The 21,313-nt window shown below is 35.9% G+C and overlaps 1 protein-coding gene across 1 annotated transcript in view; it reads right to left on the reverse strand.

The window, feature by feature from the left end:
- Positions 1–21,313, reverse strand: part of TRDN (triadin) — a 223,354-nt gene that overhangs the window by 143,475 nt on the left and 58,566 nt on the right. The window contains 5 exon segments of the mRNA XM_064707176.1: positions 961–1,020; positions 3,509–3,568; positions 4,939–4,998; positions 7,677–7,736; positions 14,044–14,094. Of these exon segments, the coding sequence (XP_064563246.1) occupies positions 961–1,020; positions 3,509–3,568; positions 4,939–4,998; positions 7,677–7,736; positions 14,044–14,094 (291 nt within the window).

Here is a 21,313-nt window from a genome sequence, read left to right on the forward strand (position 1 = left end):
AGCTGGAAAAATAGTGTGCGGTTATTTTTAAGGGTTGCTTTCATGAATTGATTCTAGGTCTCAGTCCAAGAAGTTTTGAGTTTTTGAGCCTGACTCTACACCAGTTCTCAGGGCTGAGAGTGTCTGAGACCAATTCATGAGATGCCCTTCAGCAGAGTGAGGAGGCTTCCAAGGAGAATTACCATTGGTACTGTAAGTATCAGCAGCTGAAGCTGCACAGAGCTTGGTGAGACCCAAAGCATTCTTTCTGCTTTTGTGTGTCAGCAACTTTTTCTCACCTGAGACATGCATGCTCCTATGCTGTCTCCCATGCATGTGTTTCTAGTTCACCCCAGTGGAAAATCCAATAGTATTAGTATAAACTACCACTGGATATGTTTTAAATTAACCTGTTTAGTGCAAAGTTCATAAACCTGTTTTCTTCATAGATTTAAATGTCTCCATCCTTGAGGCAAAACTTGTATGCTACCAAACTTATGCTTTCTGTGAGATTCTAGACCTCCATTTCTGTTAAATCACTGAGATAACTAAACTGATTTTATCTATATGTAAACTGGAATATCCAACTATTGCAAACCACAATTCAGATTTATATAAGAGCGTTACTACTCCCAGACATTATCCAGGTATTCCTGGATAATGGAGAATTAATTTTCTTAACTAGTTATAGTGAAAATGTATATCAGATCACTTGCATGTAGGCTTACTTGTTTTTCAGTGAAATGATGGCTCATACTTATATTCTCAATTTGAAATTGCAACAGATTTGAAAGGGATCAAGCATAGAATTAAACCCTGGATGTTCTACAAACATTTTAATTCTGATTATATATTCATTTCATCTTAGTTTCATGTAGCTGATTTCTCACACACATTTACAATCTCTGCTTGAATAAAATAAAGTTTTTGCATTTCAATGTCAATTCAGCTTAAAAACCTGTAATATAGATAAATAAATACCTTTGGGAGGAGGTTTCCTTTCAGTTTTTTCATGTCTTTCAGGTGCATCTTTTTGAGTTACTAGAAATGAGAACAACTGTATATTAGGGAAAAATCTCATAGCTGGAAATTTCACATTTCCTTACAATTCCTGTTTTCCAGTTTTCGAAATTGTTTTCAGACTCATATAGTGGGGTAAAAAACTTCAAAATATCTGTTGAGGCTCCCTTACAAGAATACAAGTGAGTCACACAGATCTGAAGTTTCCTAGGGAATGTTTTTACTACATAGTCCAGATGAAACAAACTTGCTCATGTCAAGTGCTGAGCAGACACGGGCTTGGCTTTGTGCTACAGCCAACAGGAACCCATGTGGCTGTATTTGCTTTGCACAAAGGTGTTTTTCTCAGCTTGGTCTCATTGTCAACAAACACAGCCATAAGTCTGGTGTTCACTTCAGAGCCCAGCTTGAGTGAGTTAATGTCTGCATGATACACTGTGTAAACACACACACACACACGACTGTGTTCCAGAAAGGCTGCTAAAATTTTATGCAGACCTCTATCTTCGCCCTCCTGGTCACCACCCAGACAGAATACCAGTACAAACCAGCCTTGAGAGTTATTTACACTTCTTTCAACTGATAACTACATAATAACAATCCTCTCTGACTGAATTCCATCCTGGAACTCCAGCCTGTACGAGACCTGATTGATATTTAGATTTGGTTTTATTTTTTTAAGATGTTTTTAGATGATGTGTTTAAAAACCACTCATATCACTGAGGCTTTCTGGAGCCTTTAACAGAGTCTCAAGAATTACCTTGAGTCTTTGTAATGAGCATAAAGAAAACCTGCTGACTGCATGGCAAGCAGCCACACAGTTCTCAGTATGTCCACTCCCCAAGAGCTGGCCAGAACCTGAACATTTAATTTCCTAGGGACTGCAAGTGGTTTGAAGCAGCCCCTCAGCACTGCTGGTAGCTAATCCAGTTTAGAGCAGATCCCTGAGAAAAGGGAGCTGGGCCTGGCAATGGAAAACTCAGCAACACAGTGCTGGCAGGAATGCACCTTTGGACATGCTGAGGAAAACTGACCTCATGCCCTGGTGCCATAGGGGCTCACAGCAGGGAAACTACCCAAGAGAGGGCAGCATGGCTATGTCACACTGCAGCCACAAAGATTTGCAGCTACAGTGTCCAAATCCTTCATAAAATTTTCCAGCCAGTGACTGGAGTCATGGCTGCTATTAAACACATCAAGGCTCTGAGGGATTATTTGGTTAGCGAGCAGAAGATAAATGGGCAAAAAGGCCGACTGCTTATTAGGACTATCTCAGTGATTCTTGGAAGTTATTTGCTTTCCAAATCAACACAGACACTATGGGCATTTATTTTCTCTGGCTTACTTCAGCATGATTTCATTTCATGAAAAAAAATCCCACACTTTCAAGCTATACGCTGAAAGTAGAAAAAAATGAACAATATCCCTGTAAAAGAGAGACTGGACGATGGCTACCCTTCAAAGTTTTTTTAAGGCTTTAAGTCTTCATTCTGCTTGCTTTCTTTCTTCACTTTTACTTTCCATTTTACATTTCTCCTTAGACTATGATAAAGTAAAAAAAAGAGTGATTTGTACATTTGTACCTATATTGTCTGAACATATTCAAATTAAACCCAGTTAATTCGTGCATCTCAACATCATGGGATTAATCTCAATGCCATAACAAACTGATATGAATTTGGTTGTATACTATTTCTTCAAGAGTCAACTGAGTAAAATAAAAAGAGACAAAGACTGAAAATGAACTTCGTTATAGAAATATCTGCCATGGAGAAATATCTAGCCTCAGAGAAAAACATTCATATGCCAAGCAATAATAAATGTTAGTATTTAAAAAATTGTATAATAGGGCAAGGCAATTGGACTTTTAAATTTCCCTGCCCAAACATAGCCAAAGATGGAATTATCAGTCAAAAGAATAGAAAAAAACCACCCCTCACACACCCACAATATTGCTTCATAATATATATGATAATTATTAGATGTGTAAATCTTAACCAAAGCCACTGCTGCCATAGAAGACAGTGCAAATCATATACTGAAATTAAAATGTTATTGAAAAAAAATAAAGGCAATAAAATGAAGTTCTATTTTTGGATATGATGGAAGACCCAGATTGAGAGATAGTAAATACTCTTGCATTAGTCTGCATCCAGTTGAAAACTAATACACAAGAGAAAAACTTCTTTGCAGGCAAATTACTGAATCCCTTTGTGGAGAAAAAGGCATCAGGGAATGCAAAGAAAATAGTCATACGTTTCATTCTTCAGCTGTGTAAGGATGATTTGTAATAAACTCTGTGCACCAAAACAGGAGAGTAAAGCACAAAAACATCTGCTGAGCAACACTTCACTCAGGCTGATCAAGACCTGCTTAAGCAAAAGAGACAACACCCAAAAAGTGTTCTACATGAACTAGAAGGGCTTTGTACTTTAAATACTTATTTCCACACTCTCCCAAGATTTCAAACACTTAAATTATACAACTCTTAATAATGATCATCAATACCTTTAGATGGTGCTTTCTTTTCTTGTTTTTCTGGCTTTTCAGGTTTCTCTTTGTGAACAGCTAGAAATAAAACCAATATTCTTAATGGTCATTATAAAAAAAAAGTTGCATTTGAATGAGAAAAAGGGTCAAGAAACACCAGTAGGCACAATGGTCATGCATGCAAAGAATGAGGAAGATTGATTCTGCTGCTGCTGTTTGTTGTTGACGCCAAAACATGGAACTGGAACTTTCAAAATCTTATCTGCCATCACTGAAGTCTTTGCCATTGGCTGGAGGAGCAGCAGTCTTTTTAGCTCCAGTAATCCCATGAAAGAAAAGAGTCAAAAAGAGTCATACTTATTTCTATTGCTTTTCTTCTTTTTTAATATATTTATATCCTGTATTTTATTGGTTTATTTTGGTTTATTGTTATTTTTTAGCTTTCTTGTTTATTACTTTGGATACTTTCTGAAGGATTTCTGAACTCCACAGAACAACTAACAGTTTTTCCAGCTATGAATGATTAAGCACTATAATTAATTACAAATATAATTGCAGTGACATTATAACTAATGTTCTTTGGGACTTTTTGTTTGCTTTTAATTTCCACCTTACAAATTGAAATTAACTGCTCTGTAGTTCCCAGATTTCTGGCTCAGGTTTCAGAATACACCCGAGTTATGCAGTAGTCACTGAGTAGTGGGTAATTTGAAATATTGTCCTGTTTAGGCTCTGATTTGCTAATTTTTTGGGATTAAAGTGTGCACAGCAACTTGTCCATGGATGTGCAGAACTGATATATGCATGGGCTGATGTGCCCTGAGGTGACTTACAGGGATCATGTGTGTGAAAACACACAGTTCCCTATCTGAGTACAGGGTATGAGATTATCCTAGGAACACAAAAATGTATGCATGAGCATGGAGCTGGTGTTTAAAAACAAAGTAAGAACTGGGGAAGATAAAACAGTGCTAGATTTCTATTTACTGCAAGTAACTACTGAAAGAACTGGTCCTGGCATACTCAGTGGCCCTGTGCAGTATTTTATTTAAAATGCATATTTTTTCCACATGGCCTTCCTGGTTACCTCTGTGAAAGGGCTGTCAGGTGCCTTTTTCTTGGGTGACCATAGTCTCTTAGCAACTATTCATATTGCAAGTGTTGGAAATACTCAGTGATTATCATACGATTACACTAATCCAGAGTACAAAATATATTATCTCCCTTCCGCAGGAAAAAAGCAAACCAACAAAATGCATGCAGAAGGAATATTAAATGCTACTTAGTGTGTAAGACTGTAAATTTGTTATGATTTCATTATTTTTATTCATAATATTTCATAACTCTTTTTTTTCTGCAATCGAGGGGATACATAAATGGAAATGGAGTAGAGAATAAGCTTTAGGATACCTTCTAATGTAAAATAAATTCTGACATTAAATAATTACCTGCATGCCTTTCCTTTTTTTCAGGTTTTTCTTGTCTTTCCAGTTTGTCTTTACTTGTCACTAAGAAAGGAAAAAAGTGTTATATATACACCCCCAAAAGAAAGAAAAGTGGGAAAAATTAAGAATTTAAAACAATTTCACCAAGGATGCCTTGGGATACTAAGTGGCAGAGTGTGTTACTGCTGAGCTGCCCCGTGCATATTTTTCCAGTGTACATCATACTACAGGGTGAGAGCAGCCAGTTCTGGCTAACGAGTTACTGCCATGGTAACATGCCTCAGCTGCTTGCTGCATAACATCATCTCTTGCAATTGTCTGTCAATTCCAGAAGAATTCCAGAAAATTGTTTGTTACTAAGGCACAGCTCACAGTAAATGCTGCTGCCTGGGATAGGAAGAGGGCTTCACCTTGGCCACCCCATACTCAGTCAGACACAGGTTGTAAAAACCCTGGAATCAATCTCGGAGCAGGAGAGAATCACATGTGCAAATGATACGTCTGTGACTTGCCAGTTGGCTTGAAATGGATAACCAGCAAGGGATAGAGATGGTTAGTAATGGATACAGACATGGACACTAGCTGAGATCAGTCCCTGCAATGACGATAACAGAACCATAATTAGGTACTCAGTATGTGCAAAGCAAAACTAACATTATGACAGTGGAAACTGCATTATTCTATCTACTCTTTCACAGAACATTTTCCACTCACTTTTCTTAGGATTTTGCAATTATACTGTAATGTTCCAGAAAATGAAAAATAAGCGTGTGGGTTTTAGAGCACTTCTGAAAAAACAGCTGTGAAAATGCAAGCCTAGCTTAAGTCTAACTCCTGTGGAGATTTCATCCAAGTTTAGTGAAACTCGTTTTGTCTAACATGAGGATATTAAAAACTTCTTTTACAGTACCATGGATTCCATATGTAACTGGAGGCAAAAAGAAGAGTGGTAGGCAATATTCAGGCTTCCACATTTTTAAGCAATATAGTGATTAAATGCTTGAGAATATGGCTGACATCTCTGACACAGTGCTAAGTGACTGAGACACTCCTAATTACTCTCTCTGTCATTAAATAACTTTCTTAAACTTCATTTCAGAAGCTGATTATAGATTAGAATAGGATGCTATTTATACACTCCATTATCTCAATCTTGAAAAAGCAATATATTTAATGCAGAAAATAAGCAGCAAAAATACAGGGATGCAGTCTCTAGAGTCTCCCAGTCACACTATAATGAAATGGACCTTAGAAAGACGCACATTCATAGTCTTAGTTTTGAAATTTAATGTACAGTCTGAAAGTAATGTTTATTAGCACTGTGAATACAGAAATCTCTATACACAGTAGTGTTTCCATAGCAGTTTGGCAATAGTTCACTACATGAAACAAATAGTTCACTTCAAGAAAAAATACTACTAGGTATTCAGAATATTAATAGGATTTATGGCAAGCTAAGGCAGTATAATTATCATTTTCTTTCACTGGCTATCTGAGTTTGGCTGTGATAATCTTTTTCTTGTTCTAAGAAACTTAATAAAACATTAAATATTGTTCTCCTGTGAAATCAGGTTGAAGAGTTCCACAGATTTTCCACATTATAACAGAAGTCTTAAAGATAAATTAATGTTTTAATATGGGAAATTATTGCTTTTGCTTTGTAATTTTTCTAAACTCCAGAAAAAAATTCCCATGTTATCATCATTCTATTTTCTACCAATAATATTCATTCTAAGAGACACCTCAATTTATATGCCCGCCATTAAGTTCTAAAATCAGTCTTGTTAGCTCAAGGGACTTTGAATTGCTTACATGACATGGAAAAGCTCCAATCAGAGACTGTTAGAAAGGCCTTGTCAAGCACAACTTTCAGGAAGTTCACCTTCACTTGAATTCTTGGCCTGAAGAAGTCTGCTGTGGCTGGATATTTGGTCTTCCCTTTTCTTGTTTTGGTAATTTATTGTGATCATTGGCCTGTTTGCTTTTTCAGAATATTTTACTTCCTCCAACCCAAGACTTCATTAGCCATAGGTTAGTGCAAAGGACATGTTCTCAGAAGAATTGTTTTGACAAGTAGTTGCACTCCACCAAAATTTCATTTGACTAAAATATCCTCACAGAAAGTAAAATAGACAGTGGCTATTGTAACCCAGAGATAACTCATGAGTTGTGGGTGGAGAGCAAGCAGTATCCTGATTCTGACTCCTACAACAGATCTGTAATTTGTTGTTGGCACACACCACTAGGAAATTATTAAATTCTCTCTAAAATCTCTCCCCGGTGTGTCTGAAATTAAGAGAGGAATTTATTTTTCCTCTTTTTTTTTTTTTTTTTCCCTTTTTCTCTCTATTTTAATCAGATTTCCAAAGCAGAATGTCTAGATGGACCATTTCCAGTAAGTTATAATTTACTAATTACATTCTGGTGGAAAATATTCTCAAGGGCAAATAATATGCTTGGATTTATTCAAGAAGAATAAAAAGAACACCAATTTGTGCTCTAGGTACTTTTACCTAACTTACTAGGACAGTAAAGACTATCTGAATATAATTTCAGCTATTCTGTAGAGTGATTAATTCAAATTGTTTTATAAACCTCATTCTCCTTCCAGCTGGCTTTCACAACACCTCCTCCATCCTTAAACATTATTGGGATTTACAAGAACAGTCTAAGAGTCAATAGATTAGACTACTTTGAATCACTGATAAAAAGGCAAGGAATATCATAAGCTGAATACATACCCTTTGGGGGCTCCTTCCTCTCAGTTTTTTCTTGTTTTTCAGGTTTGTCTCTCTGTGTTGCTACAAATAATAAACAAATAAATAAACCCCAGCTCACAATAAATCTTTAATCTACATGTATTAAACACACATTATCTCATGAAATATATCAAGGAAAAGCATTCAGAAACCCAAATAATGGATTTTAGCTCTGAGTCACAGGTATTTGATGATGTATAGACCTTCTGAATGTCAACATTTAATTCCAAGTCCAAGAGAAATATTTTCCTTGAATAAGTCTTCAAATATCAGACCATATTTTTCTGAAAGAAGTGATTATTCAGCAACCTCAATCTAATCTGTCCTTTCTGTTTTGGTCTCATTACACAACCACCCTGACTCTTAGATTTCTGACAGAGGAAATTATTTTCAGCCCTTGACAGCATTGCTTTCTATTCTTAACAAAAAACTGACCAGCATATTGCTTTCTATGCTATTTTTTCTTTATTTTTAGCTGTCACTTCCGTCACAGGATGGATTAACAAGAAAACATCTCTTTTAATCAGAGTGTAACCTCAGGAAGAGCAGCTGTTCAAAACACAACTGACTCCATGTCCTGCAAAGAGGCAGGCAAACACGAGTCCTTCTAGACTCCCTTGCCCACCTAGCTCTCAGACCATGGTATGAAGTGGTTCAATCCCACCTACTAATGATTTTATTCCTAGTAAACCCATACTACTAAAAGTCTAGAATTTCATAATTTCAGGGAAATATTGTTTTCTTTCCTGTACCTAGGTTTCTGGGAAAAAAGTAAAACAAATTCTGATTAGAAGACAGTGAGCTTTATAAACAAGCACATTATGCTTTTGTATCTATTCATTTCACCAGCTTTGCAGTGAATGCCATTTCACAAAAGGGCAAGCACTTTTTTGTTGGCTGAGTGTTTCCACATTAAAAAGAAGGTTGTAGCCATTAAGAAAAATCATTCAGAACATTCAGTAAATTCATTATGTCTTATATTTGTTTGTATTATCCAAAATTCACTTTCAGTCATAACAAGTAAATTATTGTGATAACAAACAGCCATGCAGTTGAAAAAGATTGAAGAGAGATATTTCAAAGTCTTTAAAGAACATGGACAGCAAATTTACACAAAAAAAAAAAGGCTGTGAAGAAAAGAGCAGCACCAGAAAACAGCAGCACTAGCAATGTATTATTGAATGAATTACAGACTGCAACTCATCCAAACGCTTTAGCAGACCTAGGAGCACACCAAGAAAAAAACATTCTCCAAACTGAGTATTTTTGAAGAAATTGTAGCATGCTTTTACATCTTGCATTTGTATTAGCAGATGCTGGCTCTATCCTAAACACTTTTGTCAGTTTTGGCAGGACCAACAGCAGAGTTTTGTAAACAATGCGATGGTCAGTGTGAGTGAAACATGAGCTTCTGCACATTCAGACAAAAGCTCTTGTAGTCTTTATGCCAAAAAAATACAGCTGAACTATGCAGAACAGATTGGTAATCAGAAAGATTTATCCACAGGGCATCTTACTTGTGTAAAACAGATTATTTTGGGTTTTTAAAAATTTGAAGTAGTTTTTCTATAGCATTTCCTTATTTCATGATTTGAGGAAAAAAAACACACAACAGGAAAACAAACCAAAGAACCCAAAAGAAATCAAAACAAACAAAAGCCATACCCACACAGCAAACCCATAAAATGAGCCTTGAACAACACTAACTGAACTGAATGTCAGTAGAACTGAAAGTGGATAGAAAAATCTAATTTAAATTTGTTTCACATTCTGAAAATGATGTAAACATCAAAAACGCAAGGAAATACTAATATTTTTTGTGGACTACAGCTTAAAACATGAGGAAGGGATAAGTTGGCCCCTTCTTGAGAAAGAAAAGTAACTTGATGTATCTGGGCAGGGAGCCTGGAATGTGGATAAGCAGAGACCAGGCTGGCATAAGCATAAGCTATTTTTCTCTTCCCAATTATAGGCTGAAGGTGATCTCTGGTTAGTTTGAGAGTCTTATCCTGTGTGCTGATATCCCCATAGCCTCAGAGGTTGCTAATCTCAGATTGTAATGTTTATCATTACCTCTTATGGGCACTGTCAGAGCCATAGCTTCCCTTATTTGGGAAGGGCAGGTGCTGCCAAAAATTAAAGTGTTCATGTTTCAGGGCTGTGGTCACTGGCCATTTTTGACTCTTCAGTCACAAGACCAACAAAATCCACTGAAGCTTTTGTTCTGACAAATGTAAATCTGATGTTTCTTAGCATATTAACTCTCCCCTGAAATATTTTCTTGTTCAACTTTATATGTAGTTATAAAAGGTCTGTCATAGAAAATACATCACTGTCTACAGATCGTTTTCATATTTTGTCATTTGCATATATTTTTCTTTGTCAAGGGCTTAATACTTGCTCTTTCTCAAGCCCAAAATTCCAGGTACAATCATTCAATTTTAGAATTAGCCTGGCTGGCCATATTGCCATGTTTCTGTGAAAAAAAAATTAGAGTTGATTGGATATTATTTTCCATTAAAATATAAAGGGGGAAGAAAGAGCACTAACATAAAAAAAGTTTTTAAGACTACTTACACACTCTTCAGCTGAAAAATGCTGAAATTAAAACTGTTCATTCAACTTGAATTCAATCATTTTAGTAGCTTTATGACACATTTTGTAGTTAAAAGATCATCTCTTTTATTGCTTTTGCTACTAGGATGCTGGTGACAACCATAAGAAAAAATAGACTTAAAGCCAAGTAAATTTATGGCAATGGTGGAAGCTAAAATTTTTCGACAAATTAAAAGGAATTTTCTTGGACTTCTTTGCGAATACCAAAAAGTTACAAGCTCAGACTGAAGTCTTATTAACATTGGAAAAAATATAGCACCCCAACCTAATTTTCACTAACCTAGATTTTGGAAATTGTTGAAACATTTTTGCATGTCTTTGAATGAAAATTCAGCCTGAGGCAAAAAAATGAACATGGGAAATCTCATCCTAAGTGACTGGAGTGTGATAAATTTATAAATAATCTAAAATAGAAGCTTATAATGGAAAATTTTAAGGTAATTTAACTATGTATTCCAAATTTAATATTGCTATCTACTTCACAGAAAAATAAAAATAAGAAGGGTTGCACATATGTGAGAGGATTTTCCTAATTTCAATCAGCATCGCAGATTTTATTTGCATCAAATTGAAGATATAGTGAAGGGGGACGTGATTTAGTTTGTGTTGGATAAAGCTCTCCAACAAAGACATTCCACCTTCCAAAACAGAAAGTGTGAAAAGAAGAGGTGTAGTAAGGCACTACTTCTGTACCTAAAAGAAGCAAAAATAGTTTCCAGCTGAGTAGGTCTTAAGTCTACTGCTTAGTGCAAAGCCAGGTGCTGAGTGCAGTGAGCATGAAGCAGAGACTGCTTGCTCCAGCTGCCAGACTGAGTGCTTGTCTACAGAGCAGCACTCTCAGGAAAGTTAAGATAAATGAACTAATACAATGAAGTTGGAGTGCATTAGTCAGAGAGCATTAAATCTCTGCCTAGATGCTTTCATTCAGAAGCAAAGCAACTTTAGATGGCTACAACTTAGTTCTTCCTGAAGGAATGCTAAAAAAAAAAAAAAAGAGGGTTTGGTCTGGAGAGAGGCACAGACTTCCAAGTTCAAATACATAATTTAAGGAAACTACAGCTATGTTGCCATCTGTACCATGTTCTCCAGATTAAAGTTAATGCAGGCGTAGTTGTAGCTGTAATTTGAGAAATCAGGTGAGACAGATTTGTCTGTGCACGAAATATGCATTTTAATTTATTAACTTCGTGAGATTACGTGGGTTTCTAGAACACTAGGATTTGTATGATCTGGCTATATTTATCTATTTAGCTGTCTCAAATACTTTGTTTTCAGATACAGCAAATTAACCATCATTACATTGTTCTCTTCCATACCTCACCCCATCAGCAATGTATTAGTGAAGAGATTTTGGGAAAAGTCATACAGTAAATAAATGCTTTCCCATTCCTTCTCAATGCCTGTTTTCATTAGACCTATTTCCCAGAAATGCAGGGCAATTCATTTCACTGGTGAGATCAGTTTTCCATAAAAATCAGAATTTGTCATTGGACCTTCCATTAGACAGAAATTCTGTACTTACTTATACTTTTATCTCGATATTTTTTACTATTGTTCTAACTTTTTGCCAAAATAATGTGTAATTAACTCTTATTGGTAGTAATAGTAGTAACAATTATATCACCTATTTCTTAAACAGACTCCAGAAGCAGCTCAAAGTCTGCAAAATCTATCTAGAACACAATATCTAGATGCTCAGGAGAGTTTTGTAAAGGAAGATAATCAATCTCTTGTGCCTCTGCTGGATGATCAAGCTCCTGGTCATGCAGTCCAGGTGCCACTGCATTCGTGAAATTACTCATACCTCAAATACCAAATTGGAAAGACCCTAACTTGTATATGTTATCATGAAATAATTTGATTTCAGGGCTCTTAAGCATGACCAATGGCTTTGTGAAATTATTTCTCAGAGTATTTCTTCTTTCCAAGATTAAATTGGTTACAATAATTGGAATAGACATTATTGGTAGTAGTTTATCAAAATATTTAATTAAAAGCAAATTTTAGGGCACCAGTTTGCCCAGCTCTCAATACTGCTTGAATCTTTTAATTTCAGTCATTTCCATCTGGGATTTTTATTCATTATAACTGTTCCTCATATTTCACTTCAATCTTTCAAAAATGAGGCTTATAGATTGAACTCCCTTGTAAATTGTGGGACTTGTACTCAGAGGATTTGACTATTCAAAAAAATACAATAAAATTACTTTTAAAATTCCAGTGTTGCCACATGTTGGGCAGAAGACAGAAATGTTTTTTCCATTTCTTGCTATTAAAAATATTAATTTTACTTCTCGATTTTTTCTGTTAAAAACAATAAAAGACTATTTGTGCATATTTCCTGAAGGTACTTCAGAAGGTAACCATAAAATTCCATAAGTATTCATGCCTTTGTTACACTGTAGACAGGCACCAGACAGAAGTTTTCTTGTCATTTTTCCTCCTATATACAAGTCACATTGTTAGGATAAAACATGAAAACAAATTAGAGGAAAAAACAGTTTTTTTGTACTTCAGCAACTGATTGTATAACTAGAGACTGCATTATCAGGCACATAAATAATGGGATTTAACTAATGACACCTGAGCACTTTTTTTTTTCCTGGCATCTTATAATTTCTTCGTAATAATTTCTGCAATGTTATTGTTTTGTGTAAAGAAATGCACTTTTGTATAGATTAAATGGTACACAAGAGGCTGTTTTGGCCAAGATTGCAATATCATTTGTGTTCTTAGATTACTTTGCTTGAAAAGACCTTAACTGGGATCCTTGCTTATGGATGTGGGTTCATTATTGTCTGGCTTGCCCACTGGTATCCTAAAAAATTCATTTTGATAAAACATGATTTATTAAGTAGTTGGGAAACCATTCCAGGCTGTTCAGATGACCCTGATTAGCACAGAACTGGAGCTGAAAAACACCATAAAAACATTTTACAGAGGTGTAAAATACTATAAAACCACACTAAGAATAGATGCAGAAATGAATATAATTGCATGAGGGAGGGTGTATGTGTACACACAATATTTTTAATAAGCCTCCTTCTTGCTTCCTCCTGCCACTATCAAGCTGAGCACCAGTGCGTTAGAGGGATGCTCATGAAGTTTTATGTGGCCTAGCCTTTATGGAGGAGCTCTGTTAGGCAAAAAAACCCCCTCAGATATCCCAGAAAACACCTTTGTTTGTATGATCTCTGAAAACCAGTCCAAACCAGTTCCTCTGTGCATTTTCGGAAAGTGCCAGTTATAGGAGATTAAACAGTTTGAAAAAGAGCAGGTTCTTAAAATGGAACTTTTCTTATCTCTGATACACACCTGGCTCACTCTTAGCTATGACTTCCTAACTTGGATGGCACCCACTGGCCTATAAATTTACTTTCTTCCTTGCCCAACTCACTTCATGCCTTTTGCACCAGAGGAAGTTCATCAACACTCAACTTTCTTGCACTTTTACTAGAGAAAAGATTCCTGGAAAAGTTTGGGCAGGAGAATCTTATTATGAATGTGCATTTTCAATCTAGCTACACAAGCATAAAATTACATTTTTTTTTCTTGTTAATGCTTAGGTATACATGAATTTTTGATCCTTTGCAGTCTGTGCCAGCTGACATTTGAATGCTTCTATGATACAACAGGTATAGTCAACCAAGCTAACAAAAATTATGTTTTTGTTAACAAAGATACTGTATGTTACACAAATATATGTGGACAAATAGACAAAAAAACCAGTTACCCTTTGCTGGTGTTCGTTTTTCAGGTCTCTCAGTTTTCTGTTTTTGAATTTCTGAAAAAATAAAGGAATGCAGATTGGTCAATATTAAAATAATTTTCACACACAAAAATATCAGATGCATTCTCATATTAAAAAAATTATTTAAAAGTGCTTAAAATATTATGGCTGCACCACAGCTTTATCACCTGCATAGTCGGTTACATACAATAGAGTTCAATTTTATATATATACATAGAAAACGTATTTGGATAAAAATCACAATATTAAGTGTCTTTAATAATTTTGCTGTTTTTAATTGAGCCACACAACTACTTTTAAAAGCAAGAATAGGTTTTACTCATCTGTAACAGTTATGCAGTAACATGTGTTGGTCATGATTCAGAAAAGCATTATTTGCTAAACATTTTTCGTATTTATCTTGAGTTGTTTACCAAGATTAATATTTTATGTTTTCCAAACTACCTTTGGAAGGAAAAATGTTCTTTTCACTACATTTTCTAAAATTTTTAAAGCTCACATACTGAATTGTTAAGTCCAACACGCAATAAAAGGTAGACTCAATGCTCTATACAAACTGCAAAGATAAAAAGTTCCCAGGTTAGGGATTGTTGTCTTGGAGAATGACTCATTTTGATCATGCTGTACATCAAAATCTGAGAACTGTCTTCCTTAGAGGAGGAAGGGGCACAGTATTTACCTGCCCTTGTTATGCCATTCCTTTTGAACGAAATTTTTCAGCTGCAATATTGATATTAAATTGCTGCTATATACCTCCATGTAAATCTTTTTCCTACTGTCCTTATTGCGTCAAAACCAGGATAATATAAAAAAAGGTAAAATGCTGAATTTTTGATAAAGCAAACCAGAATGAAATCAAATCTTTTCACACAGTTGTAGAAATTTAAAGAGCATTTATTTTAGCTCTGCAACAAAGTCATTAAGGCTATATAGAGTGCCTGGGTTATCATATTGTGCAAATATTTTCTGCTGAAGGAAAGCACTCTAAAATACTGTATGAAGTTTGTTTTTGACAAAAGCAAATGCAAATCTCTCTAGACTCTGTGGGAGAGAACTTGTATTTCAGTGTTACCTGTGGTCTGCAGGGTCTAAATAACAAGAACTCTGACCCCAAAATTAATACAACAGAGGAAAAGTTATGCATATTACATCTCAAGTCTAAGCTACTCTAATGCCTATTGAAGACAACTGAAATATTTCACTTACAACCTTAGCCTTTTTCTCAGGATACACATTGCCAAAGAAATCCAGTAGGAAACAAAATTTCCCCTTCCCAGATATTTACCTAAGCCCTTGAAAATAATGCAGAATGTTTTTATTGTACAGTATTTGATATCTGAAATAATTATTGTGTGGTTTGCAAAAACATAGCAATTCTATGGCATCAGGCTATGTTGTCTTCAGATAGAGAGAATATTTTTTCACTGACATAAAGAGTAATAAAGGGTAAAAGACATCACTGTTAACCACTAATGTATGGAAACATAAGTAAGCTAATTATACGATGTCATTAGGCTAAAAGAAGTTTTTATTCAGTTCTCCTCTTGCTGTTTTCAGCCCGGGTGGCAGTTCATTTATAGGTCTATAAACCTCAAAGGGTGAGAATAGGAAGAAATGTACTCTACTGATTTACTGTGTTTCAGCTGAGCCTGGATTATTTTTATTTCAAATATGTGAGGATATTTTATTTCTATTGACTGAGAGAATCCTGTTGCTGCGTTTTCAAACGTTTCCCACTTGTTTTGCTTAAATGGCTACATGGTCTAGTTTAGGTACCAGAAGTGGTAGGAATGGTGCAAGACAGTAACAGATGGAAGATTGCTCCCTGATTCTGTGCACATCTGAGCAGTTCTCCATGCCCCTGCCTTCAAACACTGACTCATGGGACTTGAATAAAGCTGAGTCACTTCCTCTGCATTGCAACATTCAGTGGAGACATATCTCACCCAGTTCAAGAGGTCACCTTACATACTGAGATGAATATGAATAAACCATATTCTTCAGGCAGAGTCACACAGACACATATTCCTTGCTTGCTTTAAAATGCCTCAGCTCTGCTGCATTTCTACCCTATATTATGTGTCTCAATACAGAAAACAGGCCTATTTCTCTTGAAAAAATAAGTATAAAATAAGAATAAATCCTTGTTATTTAAAAATAAAGTTTTAAAATTACTTTTGATTTAGGGAAATTACTGCTAGTTTGACTGGAAAATATGTATGGAGCAATGGATCTAGAGCTGGTTATTTAAATCAGGCTCACACTGTATCAGTAGTGAAGCTTGCTTCAAACAAATATTCCAGTAAATTGCACAGAAAGATACCTTTTTAGATGGCCACACTGAGAACCTCATCTAATTTTCTGCTACAATTAGGATACCACACATCACAAAGAAAACATTCACAAATTCCTAGAAGTGAAGTACATCTTAACACACAAGTGTGTGCATATATTCATTTACGCACTTAAAGTCTCTTCACAAACTTCCCATTAAAGTCTGAACCATCATAAAAAATTGCAGTCTGGATCACATCAATTCTGACACATTACATCCCAAATTTTTCCAGTACAAATAAATCTAGTCTTAATATAAGCTAAACAAAATCAATTTACAAAACAGAGAATAACAACTATTTGTTAATTTCAAAGTATTTAAAATCAGGAAACAGATTATTGGAGATTTTTTGCTGTTGTTTTATGAGAGTTCTGATACTCTCTGCTTCATCTTTTATGACAAATAGCTTTAATTTTGCAGTAATCACATCATGTCTTATTGCTGAGTTGACAAAGTGGTTGTAATATCGTAGAAGACTTACATGGCCAGTTTAAAGCATGTAATTCATCTCTATCAGTGTGACACCTTGTTAATAAATCTTAAATATTACGAATTCATGTTTAGAAAAATGACAGAATCAAGCAGCAGCAAGGATAATCTTTGTCACCACAGCAACCATTTGGATTTTTTATGAGATGACAGCACAGTTTATTATATTATTGTAGGGAGTATGTATTTTAAAAGCTGTATTTCATTGTTTGTTTTCTTAAATTATTAGGCAGACATGAAAAATTATCTTTCCCCTTGCGTTGCTTGGGTTTTGAATAGGTAAGTGTTTCCTTAAATATGGATACTGCTTGATGATAATTTCTCTAGACCCCAGATCTTGTCCAGATATACAGAACATACAAGGTGATTATTTTAAATAGGTCCAAGAAGGAAAGCTAGGAATCTTCTTACTGACCATTTCAAGACACTGAAAGGAGACACACTCAACTATATTGCTGTCAGGCTGTTTTATCTGTGTCCTGCTGACCCAAAACAGACCTTACCAGTCAGCTGAGGATCAGTATTGCAGGAAGCTTTACTGGAAATCCCTGTTGAGCAAGAGAGTCTGGGCAGCAGCTTCCCCACCCCTCATCCAGCTAATTTTCATTAACAGCAGTTGACAGTGTCTAACGAGAGCAGAGCCCTGGCTGTGCACTCCAGCTCCAGGAAGATCAGGATGGGAGAAAATGATTTCAGTCCCTTGAATCTGCGTGAACTAAAGGGTCAGCACTGTGCACATTTGCATCTGTGTGAATGAAGAGCACAGCCCCTCATGCTAGGGCATGAGGAGATTCTCCTGGCTCCTGGTTCCCTTCTTGTCTGCCTTTGTGTTTCTGATTTTGATTTTTTGTTATGCCCTTTTTTATAACAGTAAAATGGATAGCATTATTCTCAGCTATTTCAATTTTACTGTGTTATAATAGCATCTATGAGTCTTAGCCTACATAAATTACTTTAGGTACCACATGGAGCTATGACATGATATAAATATCTCATGTCTGTAACACAGGAGTTCAAACTTAAGAGGGATGCATTTCTTCTCTTACTGGGAAAGCACAGCCTTGCATCTTGCTTCATTAGTGGACAAAATGATGAGTAGCATTCTGGTATTGTTGAAATAGGACCTACACCTCACCCTCCGCTGAGTTCCCATCTTACAGATTAAATGTACCTTTAAAAAAAATCCCCAAAATCATATCAAAAATGTCCCTGATATAAGAGTGAAAGTGAGGAAAAAGAAGAGTCTGCATTTGAAACACAAGAATGCTTTACCCAAGGTAACCCAGAGAGTCAGCAAAGGAACTGGGGATTTACCTCTGAACATGACATTCAACATTACCCTCCATGCTTAACACCAACCTGTTTCTACTTAAATACTGCAGTGAAGAAAGAATGTAGTTCTAATATATCTAATGTTTTAAAGGTATAATTAAGCAGATGGAATTTTCTATGAAATGAGAATAGATTTTTTTCCCTAACAAATTTTACCAGCTGGTCTTCTTTTTCATCAGCTGTTACAGGTAACACAGAGATTTACACCCTCAGTGCTTTGACATTCTCTCTCTTACAAATATCTAAACGTGAAAAGGAAAATTATTCCAACTCAGAGTCTGGTGAGGCAGAGGTTAATAATTTGCTTTTGAGCAGTTAAAATCCTTACAGCCATTGCCAGCAATTTAGTGGGGCTATATCCTTGCTAGTTTTTCAGGACTAATTGGTAGCAGGCAGCTGATTATCCTGAAGAGCTGGTGGAAACAGATACTGAGGGCAAGGCTAGAGTGAGTGGTGTTAAGAGCTTTAGAAGATGGGAGATGTAATTTCTAATGTGTTTTTAGAAGTTTTCTGTGTAAAGAATTGTAGTCTACTCTCTTGGTGTTGGTATCCTCAGGAGAAATTTGCAGTTGTGCAGCTGATGTCTATTTTTAATCTAGATAGCACCAGCTGGTGAGGGTGACAGTTATCCTTGAGGGGCTAGGAGGAGAAGAGAGGAAGCTGTGCATGAGAGCAACTTCTCTCTGACTACTAATACATCAAGTAGCTGTGCTCTACAGGCAAAAACACTCACAGCAAAACGAAAAATCACCTTGCAACAGGAAAAAAAGTGCAAGGAAAAGACAAGAATCCAAAAAAACCCAAAAATAAAAGGCAAAAAAAAAAAAAAAACCAAAGCAAGCAGGAAATACTTGATTGGGGAATAAAATTGGTGTGTTTTTTTATTGTGCCAATATCCAGGAACAAAAGGCAGTGTAACAGAAGGCCTTAAGTACCAGCATTCAGTGTTGGAAAGTCTGAGTGACATATATGGCTTATCCTGGTGATTTCCCTACCAGCTTGCCAGTAGCACAGTCTCCTCCTCAGTATTTTCTTAGATCTGGCTCTGTTCTGGGGTCTCAAAGCAACTTCAGGCTGGGGTATATCATAACTTTTCCTGAAGCCATGTATTATAAGAGCTTTCTTGCAAATGCATCAGGGACAAATTTCTCTTATCAATGAAAATGCTGAACGGTTTGTGTGCTCATCCACGACATAAGGAACCAGATCACAGCGCCTATTAAATATGATTTCAGAATTTTTTATCCAGCTCTTTGGAAATTACAACTACATGTTAGAGTGAGAATGAAGGTTTCTTCTTCCATTTTGGGAAGGCAAGGCAAGGCAAGGGCCATGTCAAATTCCATTTGTCTTGTTAAACTGACAATTCTCTTCCCTTAATTTCCCTTCCCTTCCCAAATACTTTGTTGGTTTTGTTTGTTTACTAGTATTAGTATTAGTATTAGTATTAGTATCATGTTGAGTCGTGTTTTTATTCTGGTAAGGTTTCCATTTGAAACAGAAAAGCAATATCTTATCAGAAAGCTTTTTACAGGGAGGGAGGTACTTGCAATTATCTTTGACTAATTGTCTTGTAAGCATGACTGGCATTCTTCATGAAAACCATATGCAGATTTTTATGGTGGAATTTTATTGACTGAGATTTTGAAAGAACTGAAAGTGGAAGATATTACAAGTTTTCAATTCTATACATTTTAATGTAAAGTTTTATTCTTAATATATATAAAGATGTTAAGGCTGTGTTTTTCCTTCCCAGACAGCAGTCCCATACCTTTAGGTTCTAAAATCAAAAAAGGAATGTTATTTGTACTTTGATTAAATTCAAGAGACAGACAATCTCTTTATTCAAACAAATCAGAGATAGACCACATGATCAAAACCAGTGGAACATGAAATTGTCTTGACATGCTTCTCCTTATGGATGCCAGTCTGCAAGGTGTTACTGGTCCAGTGGTAAATTATGTTTTTCAGAGCCAATTTTATCAGTCTGCATTTAATTGAGTGTAATTTTCTAAACAAAAAAATGCGGGCAAGGTTTGTAGGCCTGTTAGAGCAAAATTATATATACAACTATACCTAAAATCTCTAATCTTGATTAGCACCAAGGAAATCTTTTTCCATACAAATCTATTTAATTTGTTTAGTTGGGTCTTTTGGATTTGTCTCTTTGTTTTTGAAAGGTGTCAAAAATACAATAAAAAGAGATCACAGACTCAGTTACTCGACCAAGATTTCAAAAACATGAACTCTGCAGATTCTACCTGACTGCATTAGGCTGTAAATAGTCATTCCTTGGCAAATTCAATCACTTTTGGATCCAATAGATTTTATTTCAGGGGTTTGGCATGCAGACGAGAGAAGTTTCTGTGGGTCATGAGCATGGGCTGCATTTGCTACATCCTCTCCTTGGCACAACAGTAGCTGTGCAGGGATCTGAGCTCACTCAGAAATACACAAGCCCCCCAGTTTTGATGCTGTGCCTTTAACTGAGTTTTGGAAAAGTTGTTCATTTTCCAGGTCAGGCACAGCAGACTCCAGCCAGTGGGGATCTGCTTAACACCCTCTCCTCTCAGAGTGAGAACCTCCCCAGAGCTCCATTACTGGGGCACAAATTAAGATTTCCATAAAGATTGCATCATTATCTTCACTTAAGGTTTTCCCTGATTTAAGAGGGTACCTTCAACAGCTGCAAACCTCTCTTCTAACACTTCTGTCCAGGGTCCCTACCAGCCTTGCAGGCCAAAATTCTTTCTCTGTTAAAATATAGCTGGTAAGTTTGGATTGAAAAGTTTCAGCTCAAGCTGAAAACAAATCACTATTCTGCAAAAGGCAAAAGAACTGCAATTTAATATCCCTGTACCCTTGTGGTACATTGCCTTTTTTCATCTGCATAATATGGAAAATATTTTCTTTCTTTTACAAAACGCTATTTTATGGTGGATATGCAATTGCTGTGCTGATCAATGTAAGTAAAACCAGATGAAATTGTTAAAAGAACATTAATAACAGAAATGGATGCCACAAAAATAAAAGTGGAAAAAAATCTCATATCTGGAAAACTTTAACATCTGAGAATTGAACCAATCAATGATTTCC

The sequence above is a fragment of the Zonotrichia leucophrys genome, chromosome 3 (genome assembly GCF_028769735.1).
Source record: "Zonotrichia leucophrys gambelii isolate GWCS_2022_RI chromosome 3, RI_Zleu_2.0, whole genome shotgun sequence".
Lineage (NCBI taxonomy): Eukaryota > Metazoa > Chordata > Aves > Passeriformes > Passerellidae > Zonotrichia > Zonotrichia leucophrys.